The sequence below is a fragment of the Mesitornis unicolor genome, unplaced genomic scaffold (assembly GCF_000695765.1).
Source record: "Mesitornis unicolor isolate BGI_N332 unplaced genomic scaffold, ASM69576v1 scaffold29058, whole genome shotgun sequence".
NCBI lineage: Eukaryota > Metazoa > Chordata > Aves > Mesitornithiformes > Mesitornithidae > Mesitornis > Mesitornis unicolor.
The window spans coordinates 1-12,805 of record NW_010201645.1 but is presented as its reverse complement, the minus strand read 5'-3'; the positions used below and the strand labels follow the sequence as shown (position 1 = coordinate 12,805).

Genomic DNA, 12,805 nt, shown 5'->3' with positions numbered 1-12,805 from the left:
GCTGCGTGGGGCTACTGCCCTGCCGGCCCCTGGGGGAGCCGTTGGCCGCGCACCGGGGGGACGCCGGGGCTATCAGGGTGCCGGGCCCAGCGGTGGTGGGGGGTGAACGACCTCGGCTTCTCCGTTTGCCTTGGATATGGTTTAACCGCGCAGGTGGGTGTCGGTGTGCCCGGTTCTGCCGCGCTTCTACCTTTTTTTGGGTTGTTTTTTTTTGTGGTTTGGGTTTTTTTTTTCCTACTGGCGTGCTGACTCTAGCAAGCTCTGCTCTTAAAGTCGTTGTTTGGTATGTCCGTGAAAACTATTTGCTCTGTGGTGGACCCCTGATAAAGTAACGGAAGAATACGACTTCCCTTCTTCAGAGAAAATGAGGTCACTGGTAAACTGCCCTGTGAAGTGGGATCAAACTGAACTTCTGTCATGGTTTGCAGAAGTGGAACTAGAAATGTGATCACGAAACACAATTTATATTGATCATGTGTTTTGGTAGAGTTTGTAATGAAAGTTTTTTGATTAGTAATAGTTCAGTTATTTGAGCCCACTGCACAGATAAAATAGGTCATCTGTAGAGGGCAAAAGTTGGCATTTTTTCCATAGTTAATTCTGTTTACCTCAAATTCCCCCTTAATGCCACTGTGGGGACAGTTCAATACTTCCAGTTTTATTTCTATTCTGTGTGTAGTCTGAAGATAGCCGTACTATGATTGCAGAATAGGCTTTCCAGTTGTAGTGCTCTGATACCCTGAGATTGTTACCTGACACTGAGAGAACACCCGAAACACACAAGGTCTGTTTAGCGAGGAGACGTTGTTTATTTCAGAGCTGTGCAAGGCTGGGTGCTCGGTGGATTTCCACAAATCGAGCATGCCACCTGTGAAAGCTACGCTGTATTTATCCTAATGCATGATTAGCAAAACTCCACCTAAAAGTACATTAACTGGTACAAAATTACTTAATCTACTTTCTATTGGTCTGTTAGTTTCATGCTTCTCGTGCTGATGAGTCCCCATTTCTTTTGAGTCGAGAGGTTTCTTGAGTCGGTGGTCGCGATCTTCCCCTGCCGCATTTGCCTTTATCCCGGTTTTCAGTTTTCGCTGACTTCATCCTCATCAGGCAACAGTCTAACGTTTGTCAGCTCTTTGGGCTGATGATTGGCCTCTTCTCAGTCTTCTGATTCTTTCTAAGGGTATGTTCAATGGGGAGTGCAACCAGCTAATCCTCCGCAATGGTTCCCAGGACCAAGCGTCCTGCTGATCTCCTAATCTTATGATGTTGCTTTCTGTGAAAACATTCTCAACACCTGGTTCCTGCTTTGAAGATCCAATTACTCTTGTATACAAGCCGCTTTGTTTAATACTAAAAAAAAAAAATCTGTTATCTATGCAACAAGATCATTTGCAAAATTAATCAGCAGGCTCAAAATTAGCAGCTAAGGAACAGATGGATGGCTGAAGTGCTAGAAGCAGTAGTAATGGTAGTGTGGCCTTGCAGCTTGGACTGAAAAACTCAACTGTTTTGCTTTTGGAACCTGTAGGTTAGAAATGACCAGATACAAAGAGAAGCAAAACAGTAGGTTTGGAACAAGTACCAGCACTTTCATCAATAGAAGAGTTCATTTGAAAGGCTGTGGTTGCTGCTAAATAGTTGTGAAGTCTGACATACATGATTTATTTTCCTACTATTGTTTGTTAAGTTTCCAATATTTCTGAAAACTGTTGAACTGGTTAGTCCAAAGTACGGTTCTGCTTACTTCTTCTGACTGTTTAGAGAGTCATTGTGGTGTTTAAAAAAGCAAATGCTCTCCGATTCTGGATTTTCCAATGCTGACAGTTTGTTATTTACAGATCAGTCACAATGAGGCGAAGCTCAAGCACTGCGAGAAACAGTGATCGGCAATCTATGATGGCACTGAGAGTGCAGGACAACAACAAGATGGGTCTTCAAACACCTCAGAAGTAAGTGTTGCCTATCATCTTGCTAAGAATAAGTCTATGAAACTAACTCTGAAGGGATTTACTGTAGTGCGTTTGACTGTGTGACTAGCAACTGAAAAACAAATGGGAGCAGCGAGAAGAAAACTCCCTGCAGCCAAGGATGTCTGCACAAGTGCTTCTTTAATCTATTTTTATACCCACGACACATTTCAACTTACAATGCTTTTTCTTACATATTTCTTTGGGAGTGGCTGGGGATGTGTGTGCGTGTGTGTAAAATATATACTCAAAAACCTTGTAGAAGTAGTTTTAATAATGGAGAATGCATTAAAATCAGTTGACTTTCCTACGATGCTGCTATGCCGAAGGTGCTGAGGCTGATACACGTGTGTTTCTAGTTTTCTTACGTGAGCAGAAGATGAAATGGTAGAAACAGTAACTTGAATTCTTCTCCCCGTCCCTCAGGAAGGATGAAGGTATGGCTGGGAAGCTAAGCCTGAGCAGACCTACACCTGGAACTTCAGAAAGAAAAGTCAGCTTTTTTGGGAAGAGGTATTGATAACCTTAGATCTCTGGACTGTAAATTAAAACAACAATCCTGCGTACTTTTGTAATTTTTCTATCTTGACAGATTTTCTTTATAGGAGATAATGGATCTGAGAGCAGCAGACCTTCAAGTCTGCTTTTCTCCACAATTTGACCACTAAAAAATAATGATGTGGAGTAAGAATTGCTTTGAGAGCTTTTCTTCATCTTGGGAATTATATGCACTGCAGAACTGAAGAGCTTCTCAATACATTTGCCTATTGAAGGAATAAGGATACCTCCAGTACTCTCTGCCTTAGTTTCTTCTCTAAGATGCAAGTGTTCCAAAATTCTATAACCTTTCAGCTTAGTTCAGGCCTCTCTGTGTTCTGATGTCTTGCAGGTGTCTCCTTTTCTAGGACCCCACTGTCGCAGGAACCTATTCCTTTTAAATATTCCTTCAATATTTTAGTCTTTCTTTTCAATCACCTACATAATTTTGTTGCTTCATCTTTGGGGTACTCTTCTGCTTTATAAAACTTTATTTCTTACCATAAACTGAAGAAAACATTCATCTAAGATGCAGTAATCCCTCTGTTGTATATGTGCATCGTGGCTTCCAGGTTGCTGTTGGTTTTCCAATCATCGTAAATCAAGAGAAACCTTCAGGCATCCCGTAGCATAACAAATGAAACACAAAAACATAAAAATGGCAACTGTAGTGATGTAACCATTAAGAGAGATCTTCATCGCATTGTCACAAGAACTGCATTTCTTTTTCTTTCTTAGAACCAGTGGGGCTGGATGTTCACGGGACAGTCAGTGTGGTGTGTTCAGTACAGAAAAGATCAAGGATCCCAGGCCTCTTCATGACAAGGCATTCATCCAGCAATGCATCAAGCAGCTTTGTGAGGTAACTGATGAACTGATACTAAACAGACATTATTAGGTATAAGAGATACTAATCAAAAGAGTTGTTTTTCATGGTTTCAACTTTAGATTTTATTGAGTGACTACTATGCCATGTTTCTTTTTCTCAGTTTCTTGTTGAGAAAGGTTATGCCCATAGCGTTTCCCTGAAATCACTACAGTCTCCATCAGTTAAGGACTTCTTAAAAATCTTCACCTTTATCTATGGATCTCTCTGCCCTTCTTACAAGCTGCCTGACTCAAAATTTGAAGAGGAAATTCCCAGAGTTTTTAAAGAGCTTGGGTAAGATCATTAATGTTAGTCTGTTGTGCTAGATAGATATGATACAGCCAGAAATGTAAAAGCTAAGAATTCTGCGTGATAGCTGGGGAGAATGGATAGGCTTCTGATTCACATGAAACTCTGAAATGACAGTGCTGTGATTGATATTTTTTTATTTAATTTTTCACTTTTGCTTAGCTCTAAATTGACTCTGATTCTCAGGCACTACTCTGTTATGTATTTGAACTTGTAGAACTATAGGCTCTTGGAAGCTTGCTATGTAATGTAAAATTAATTTTTGTTTGTATTAGACCTTGAAAAACTGACCCGTTTTTGTTGACAGACTCTTTTGGTTCATTCTGTTAAAATCCAAGAACTAAAAAACAGTTTCAGAACGTTGGATCCAGGTCATTCTGTTCAAAATAATTTTTCCTGCAATTTCTTTCACTCTGCTTTCAAAGCAGGGGGTGGAAATAACACAAATTACTCCTGAGGTGAAGAAAAACACTAAGTAGCTAGGTGTCTTATTTGTAATCTTGTTTAGTAAGTGTTTGGAATCATTAATGCACCAACACTTTTCAGGAAAGAAAGAATTTCCTCTGCCTGTTGATAATGGTGAATTTTCAGTCTTATTTTAAAAAAAAAATTAGTGAAGCATATTTTCCTTCTGTAGATTTGAGCCCATCGTGGTGTCAAAGCACCAGGGCTCCTTAGATGGATGTATAAATCTGTTCTGTTCACTTCTTGATATCTTAGTAAAATTTTGTTTTAACCTGTAGTATTTGAAACTGCTGACCGAGCTGAAGCATTGAAAAGGAAGTCTCTCTCAAGGGGCTTTACTCTGCTGCACAAAGAGAATAATCCTAGGATAAAAAGATATCTTTTGAGAGCTCACGTTAAGTCGTCTTTTGAGAGCTAGAAAATGGACCTAAATAATGATTTATTTTTTTTTAAATTCTTAGTTTTGTATGACTCATGAGCGCATCTCTAGAACTGTCATTTTATCACCAGCTTCTTAGCCTGTGTTCTTCAAATAACTTTAGGCAGCTCTCAGACTAAAGATGAAATAAAATCTGTTCCTTGAATCACCTCGTGCTTACAGGGCGCCCACTCCTTTGTCCTTTCCTGCAGTGCCCAGCTCTCCTCCAGTCGTAGCTTCAGGAGGGGAAGGACAGATCTGGCTGCTACCAAGACCAAGGCAACACACGAAGCTGGATAGGAAGGGGCTAAGGAGTTTATGAATAGTTTATGGTTTTCTTGTTTGAGACCTCTATTGTTCCTAATCTTTGCATATGCAAAAAGAAAGTCCATTTCTTCAATCATTTCTTCAATAGCTGCCAGATCGAGGGAGCTGATTGTCCCATTCTGCACTGCACTGGTGCAGCTCCACCTCGAGTACTGTGTGCAGTTTTGGGTGCCTCCATATGAGAATGACATCCAACTATTAGAGTGTGTCTAGAGGAGGGCAAGCAAGATGGAGAAAGGTCTGGAGGGCAAGCTGAGGTTACTTGGTTACTCCATTTCTGGAACCCCCAATATAAGAAGGCCATGGAGCTGTTGGAACGGGTCCAGAGGAGGCCACAAAGATGAGCACCTCTCCTACGGGGACCGGCTGAGAGAGTTGGGACTTTTCAGCCTGGAGAAGAGAAGGCTTTGAGGGGGACCTTACTGCAGTTGTCCAGTTCCTGAAGGGGTCCTAAGGAAAGCTGGGGAGGGACTTTTTAGAAAGGCAGGTAGCAATAGAACGAGCACGAATGGTTTTAAACTGGAAGAGGGGAGATTTAGACTGGATATTAGGAGGAAATTCTTTACTGTGAGAGTGGTGAGACACTGGCACAGGTTGCCCAGGGAAGTTTTGGATGCCCCCTCCCTGTAAGTATTCAAGGTCAGGTTGGATGGGGCTTTGAGCAGCCTGGGCTGGTGGGAGGTGTCCTTGCCCATGGCAGGGGTTGGATTGGATGATGTTTAAGGTCCCTTCCAACCAAAACCATTCTATGATTGTAACCAAAGGGTAAGGGGTGACCTCACCACAGTCTACAATTTCCTCTAGGAGGGCAGCAGAGGGGAAGGTTCTGATCTCCTCTCTGGTGACCAGCGACAGGACACAAGCAAATGGAAAGCTGCTTCAGAGGAAGCTCAGACTGGACATGAGGAAAAGGCTCTTCACTGTGAGAGTGGTCGGTCACTGCAACAGCCTCCCCAGGGATGTGGCTATGGCACCAAGCCTGTTGAAGTTCAAGTAGCTCTTAGTCATCTGGTTTAGTTTTAAGGAGTCCTGTAAGGAGCAGGACTTGGACTCTGATCCTTATGGGTCCCTTCCACTGGAGACATTCTAGGGAGTGGAGCATCTCCCTTATGCGGAAAGGCTGAGGGAGCTGGGTCTCTTTAGTTTGCAGAAGAGGAGACTGAGGGGAGACCTCATTCATGTTCATAAATATATAAAGTGAGTGTCACGAGGATGGAGCCAGGCTCTTCTTGGTGACAAACAATGATAAGACAAGGGGTAGCGGACACAAACTGGAACACAGGAGGTTCCACTGAAATTTGAGAAGAAACTTCTTCTCAGTGAGGGTGACAGAGCACTGGCCCAGGCTGCCCAGAGAGGTTGTGGAGTCTCCTTCTCTGCAGACATTCAAAACCCGCCTGGACACCTTCCTGTGTAACCTCATCTGGGTGTTCCTGCTCCGACAGGGGGATTGGACTGGATGAGCTTTTGAGGTCCCTTCCAATCCCTAACGTTCTGTGATTCTGTGATTCGCAAAATGAGAAAACCATGATAGTTAAATAAAAGTTCTGTAAGAACTCAGCTTATGTCCCTTTGATGTACAGTATAAAGCAGAATTTTGTTTTTCTGTCTGTGCCTTGATCTAGATATAAAAATGTGCTGTTTTGTTTCCATCAGCGTTTGCCACAGCTATTCAAAATGTCCTGTCTTTTGCCTTGTAGGTACCCCTTTCCTTTGTCAAAAAGCTCCATGTACACAGTGGGAGCACCACACACGTGGCCTCAGATCGTGGCAGCTTTGGTTTGGTTGATTGATTGTGTCAAGGTAGCATTTGTCTTCTTTAAGCCAAATATTTCCCCTTTTCAGGCTGGAATGTTAGTTTCAATACTGATCTCTTCAATGCTTTCTAAAAATCTTTGTTTGACACTTATGTAAGGAAAATGGTAGGTGTTCTTACCTGCTATCTGGAGGCTAGCCCCTAGCCTTACTTTTAGTAACTTTTAAACTGAGTTTTTAATGTTACATTAGGATTTATTTTTTTAAAACTGTATGCACTAGATAAATTTGTGTATGAGAAAAGGGGGTAGAATGATAACTTATATAAAGCTGTGAAAAGTGAACGGGTATCATGTATCTTCAGTGCAGATCTTGTGCCATCTGACATTTTCCAAATTGAGAGCCTAAGGATGGAGTTTTCAATAGCAATTATTCAAGTGTCCTGTGATTGTTGTGCGGGGGGAGATTGGGTAGGTTTTTGTTTGGTTTTGGGGTTTTTTGTTGTTGTCTTTTTGGTGTTTTGAGTGGTAACTCTGCTGCCCGCTCAGGGCTGACCAAAATTGGAAATCTGTGACGGAATTTCACCACTGCTGAATTGGACACACATGAAAATCCCATCCTTTCTGCTGAAAATATGCATGACGCGTTGGGCTTAGCAAGGCAGTTTGGCAGTGTGGAATGTTGAGTGAATCCACCCTCTCCACCCGTGCCTTTAACGAACAAAACACAGGCTCATAGCCCTGATGCGATTGGTCACGTTCTGTAGCAGCACCATGACACTGCTTGCTGCAGTCCTGATCCAGTGTTACTGTGCTTCTTATCACGAGCGCGAGACCGAGATGAAAACTGCTGGGGATGTTCACGCTTGCTCTCTGTACGTGTGCCTGTGCCTTTCAGCTGTATGCTGCTGTGAGGGAAAATGCGCCGTCGTTTGATGATGGACAGAACTGGGGAGGAGAGATGGATGATGGAGTTGTACATCATAAGGTACCGTAAAAAGTAAATTATTGTCAGAATTGTTCAACTGAATTTTGCCATATGTTGTAACAACACAGTTTAAATATATGACACAACAATTTACCTGTATTTATATATTCTGTTAGTTTCATATTCACAGAATTCTCTAGGAAGCATAGTAGCATTATATAAAAAGGTTGATTGAGTAGCTTTCCACATTTTACAGCCCTTTGAAATCTCTGACATGAAAACTTTTTAACCTGCTTTCAGCTTTTCATGGACTACGTTGTGAAGTGCTATGAGCAGTTCATGAACGGGAGAGATACTTTTGAAGAATTGGATGCAGAAGTGCAGTCCAAATTAAGTAAGTTTTCGTGAGACAGACTATGAATTGTTCTGACTCATTCATTTCATCATCTCCAGAAATACAAACAGGTTTTCCGTGCCCTCTGAAAAGCCAGGCTAAGGACACTTCTGTCGCAAGCTGGCACCATCAGTTGGAGAGGAAACAGCAACTACCAGATTGTTACTGCATTATTTAGCAAAGACTTAGAGAAGGAAGGGAAAAGGTGTCTCAGGAGACAACAAAGGATGTGGATGAGAAAGGAGCATACAAACCAGATTGCCTTGTGAAGCTGGAACAGATGTGACTCCTCTAACAAGCACTATCCTACAGTGTGGGCTGTATGAGTGTGGAAACTCTGACCTCACAGGAAAGGTTTTGAGCTCTTTTAGGACATGACAGAAAAACTAATTTCTTTTCCTGTATGTTTTGGGGGTTTTTGACTATTTGCTTTGTAATTAAAGTTTCTTTTGATGGGTTTGTTGTTTGGTTTTTGGGGTTTGTTTTAATTTCAAAGAACTGTCCAGATAATGGATATTCACTGTGCTGAAGCACAGTTATTCAGATGAGGCGATGACGTGCTCTGAGATTAATTTATGACCACCTTCCTCTCCCTCCCTATGTTTTGTTCCCTCCAGGGGATTTGTTTAATATCAATGAATCCCAGATAGAATGTTTAGCAGCTGACAACAAAAGACTTCTGGAAGAGATTGCAAGACTAGAAAAAGAAAAGGAAAGTGAGCCGGTTAGTGAATTGTGTCTCTGCTTGTTTTTATGGTGGAGATGAATTTTCTATTCTTAACCACTATTGTCATTATTAGACAAAGATACTGATGGTATGTTACACCAAATGGAAAATGACTTTCAGTGCTCTGTGAAATTTTAATTAGGACAGGTTCTAACAGACTCTATGCCATTATAGTACAAGACATTTACTGTGGCCTCTTCAGTCACTATTTGTTTGATACTGTGCAGATATTTTCAAGTAGCGAGATTTTTTTGTTGGCTGAAACATTAATAAAATACTTGAACCACCTTCTATTTTCTGTCCTCAACTTCAACATTATCTTTCCAAAAGTCTTGGTATGAGAACTTGGGGGATGAGAACGTGAAATTCAGTGATAACAACATATTTTGGGGAAAATGTTTTCTTTGAAGGATGAATTCTCCTTTTAATACATCATGGATTTACAAATGGTTTAGTGACTGTGCAGCTGGCAAATTGAGACTCCTGCCTACTGTGCTGCTTGCATTCCTAGCTTCCCTTGCCCTTAGTTTTATCTGCCTTTTGTGGATTATTACACTTAAGTTGTGAATTACACGTAGTAAGAACTTTCTTAATACAATGCTTAATGCAAATCAAAGTTGAAATGCTGAAATCCAAGAACTGAGATACAAACCATCTTCTAGCCTTTTTTGTTATTTGAAAGATGCTTAACTTTATTCACCTGTCACAGATAAAAATGTATTAAAGTCCTTTAATTTTATATTTGTAGTATTGAAGTTGACCAATTACTCTATCATCTTGTCTGGAAAGTAAGAGCATTACTTTTGATTTAACAGAACAGTGGTTGTTCTCTCCATCCATTTCCTAGGATCGTAGAGTAACTCTACGAAACCTGAAATCGTCTCTTGAAGCAGATGTCCAGAAATACCAGGCTTATTTGACCAGTCTGGAATCGCATGTAGCCATGCTTGATCAAAAACTGGAAGGTGTTAATAAGGAAGTTGAGACAGCAGGTAAGAAGGCCTTGATCACAAATGGAATAGTGAAGCTAGAAACAGGTTTAAAATAGTTGTAATTCTCAGCTTTAGGACAGAGTGAAATACTTGGTGTATGATGATGCTACAAATAAACTTTCCAAAATGGATTGATAATTAAGAGATTTTTTTTTTTGGCTGATATTTTTTTGTACACTAGAATAATGAAATGCAAATATTATTTACTCATAAAAATGCAGAGAGTTTAGGTTTAAATATATGGGCTCGTATTTTGCATCCATTTCACAAATGTTTTCTGAACTTAGAAATGGAAGTAGAAGCCATGAAGCGAGAGAATGCCCGGCTCCAGCACATCTTTGATAACCAGAAGTACTCAGCGGTGGCCATTGAGAGAATAAATCACGAGAGAAATGAGTTGCAGCAGACGGTTACCAAGCTGACTAAGGAAGTGGAAGCAGAAGAACGTCAGCTGTGGAATGAAGAGCTAAAATATGCTAGGGGTAAAGAAACGGTATGTGAAAACCCTTCTACACTGGGAGGTGGCTATCAGTTTACATCATGCAAACTTAAACTTGGGACTTGGGCTATTGCTAACTTCTTTCTCAGTAATAGAACAACAGCATAGGTATGTCTTAACAGGACCCTTTTCTGTTTGGAGCATCATGGAAATGCATTCTTTTCCTCTATTTTCAGCTCTCGCTGTTATAGCATGAAGAGCTTTGAGATCATTAGCTTGGAATTGCTTTGATAACAGAAGCAATTTCAGGCTAATGTTAAGATTTCTGTCTCTGTTTAGGGCTCAGGGCAAGTCCAGGGAGCAGGATTTTCTCTCTATTGTCCCCCACCCTCCCAGGGGAGGATTAAAAAAAAGGGAATAGAGAAAAGATGCTTCACACAAGGTTGGAAGTTAAGACTGTAACAAGTTTAATGAAAATAACAGGGGAAAGGAAAAGGGAATTAATAAGGGACAAAGGATATTTAACTCTATACAAAACCTGATCCCAGCAGTCCCGAGTGGCAGTGTTCGAGCAGTGCCTCATGGCTGCTGTGACTGTCACCAGGAACCGCAGTGGTGCCGGGAGCGGGTGGTGGTGGATGCTGCCGAGCACGTGGAGCTAGGCCCAGCCGTCCCGAGATGCCACCAGAAAACCACCCCAGAAGCCAGGAAAGCCCATGAAAACCTCGGGCCTCCTCGGTTTTTTAGAGACTGTGGCCAGAAAGGGGAGGGAACAGTACTGATCTCTGACCCCCCCAGGATCCTACAGTCACCACCTGTCCTTCCCTTTCAGGCTGGTAACCCTTAAACCATAACAATTTCATAGCAAGGGAGTAATGCAAACCTAGTTCTTTGACTCGGTATCTCTGCATGCATTTAGGGCCAGATTGGTCCCTTCTGTTCTAATAGATTTTAAGGGTCAAATTCAGTTCCCTCAAATAGAATTTGAAGATGTGGTCCTGGGGTTTAAAAGCTTCTCCTTTGCTAGATGGAGAACTCAGAAAAGTTTCAAATATGTTTTGCATTTGGCAGGGTTTATCAAGCGTTTTATATTAACTTCAATTCCTCATACTGTGCACATAAAGCACATAAACTGGAAAAAATACTGCTGTTGTTTGGCGTTTGCATATAAGTGGCACTCGTTAATAAGCTTTGTCTAGAGGTGTGCTCAATTTAAAGTTTGGTATCAGGATATGTGGCTATGTGGCATTTCCTGTCAAAACCAATGGGAGAAGGCATATCAGCATGATGACTGATCATTGTTTAAATTATTTGTACTATTTCCAAACATGTTTTTCCTTCCCTATCAACTGATCCTTAAAAAGTTGAGGCAGGAAAAAATATGGCAGATGAGTAGGGAAAATGACAGGTGAAACCATTCAGTCTCACCCGCGAACGCTGAGAAACCTCCCAGAGTAAACACTGAAAGAATCATAAAACAGCATGTTATCCAAACAGTGCAAACTGCTGGACTGTCAGTACCTGCAGCTCTTGCATACTGTGGTGTGACTTGGAATCGTGTTTCTACAGAGCAGCTCAGGAACCTGTTTAAAGGCAGGCTTTACCTGCCTTTGGTAAAGCACTTCACTTGAATTCTTCTACGATTTTTGCCCTTTTCTCCTGTGACAGGTGGAAATGCAATTGGCAGAGTATCATAAACTGGCTCGAAAGCTGAAATTAATTCCAGTTGGTGCTGAGAATTCCAAAGGCCACGACTTTGAGATTCAGTTTAATCCTCTGGCGGGACCAAGTTGCCTGGTCAAATACAGAACTCAGATCAAGGTAAGCAGAGTCAACACTTGATGCTTCTGTTACCACTCACCAAGAAAGTCTTTATGGAAATGCTGGAAAGGTCTCAACCTCTCCATGAAACTTCATTGTAGAGCTTATGTGAAGCATTGCCTTAACTGCATTATAGTACGGGAAGGAAATTTGTTACTGGAGGGTACAGCAGCATAAATAAAAACAAGAGAGGGAAAAGACGTACTGGGGCACATCTTAGTTCAAACTAACAAACTGCATGAGCTGGATGTTCTTGTATGTGTATTATAGGTTCCTCTTATGGAGATCATAAACCAAACTAAGGAAGAAATCAGGAAAGCTAATGACCGGAAAATGACTTTGGAGGATACTTTGGATCAGGTGTGTTGGTTAATAAAGATTAGGACTAAGATACCGTAATGTTACGTGCTGGTCTTATTTGACCGGTTGCGTGGGTGAAGTGTGGTATGTTGGTTTTTTATTTGGGTTGGTTTTGTTGGTTTTATTGCTGGGTTGAGGATTTTGAGGGGGTGGTGGGAAGGGAAGAAAAGCTGTGAGATTTCTTTATGATGGAACCTAAAAGTTTTGGTGAGAATTAAGATCTTCTTCTATTGGTTGAAATAATGTGTTTTCCCTGCACTGAATATGATGCACCTTACATATATTTGACCATAAACATTGGAAAAAATTGCTTTTAATAAGTTGCCCATTCCAGTCTGTTGTGTGGCTTATCACTGACAAGTTGTCCTCGGGAAGATTTTTAGCAATATTGGGTTCAGGGTGGATCTTATTTCCCCATTCTTCCCCTACCTCAGTTTTTCTTGCTGAGCATGGCAGTAGGTGGTATGGAATCACAGAATCCCAGAACGTTAGGGAT

At 41.3% G+C, this 12,805-nt stretch overlaps 1 protein-coding gene across 1 annotated transcript; it reads left to right on the top strand.

The window, feature by feature from the left end:
• Window positions 1-1,851: 1,851 nt before the first annotated feature.
• NDC80 (NDC80 kinetochore complex component) lies at window positions 1,852-12,344 on the top strand (the record flags this gene model as incomplete). Its single annotated transcript, XM_010190171.1, has 12 exons — window positions 1,852-1,952; window positions 2,397-2,483; window positions 3,246-3,369; window positions 3,497-3,669; window positions 6,595-6,697; window positions 7,547-7,636; window positions 7,877-7,970; window positions 8,588-8,694; window positions 9,545-9,689; window positions 9,977-10,182; window positions 11,797-11,949; window positions 12,220-12,344. Coding segments are annotated over exons 1-12 (1,508 nt in total), but the record flags the coding sequence as incomplete, so codon positions are not given.
• Window positions 12,345-12,805: the final 461 nt, after the last annotated feature.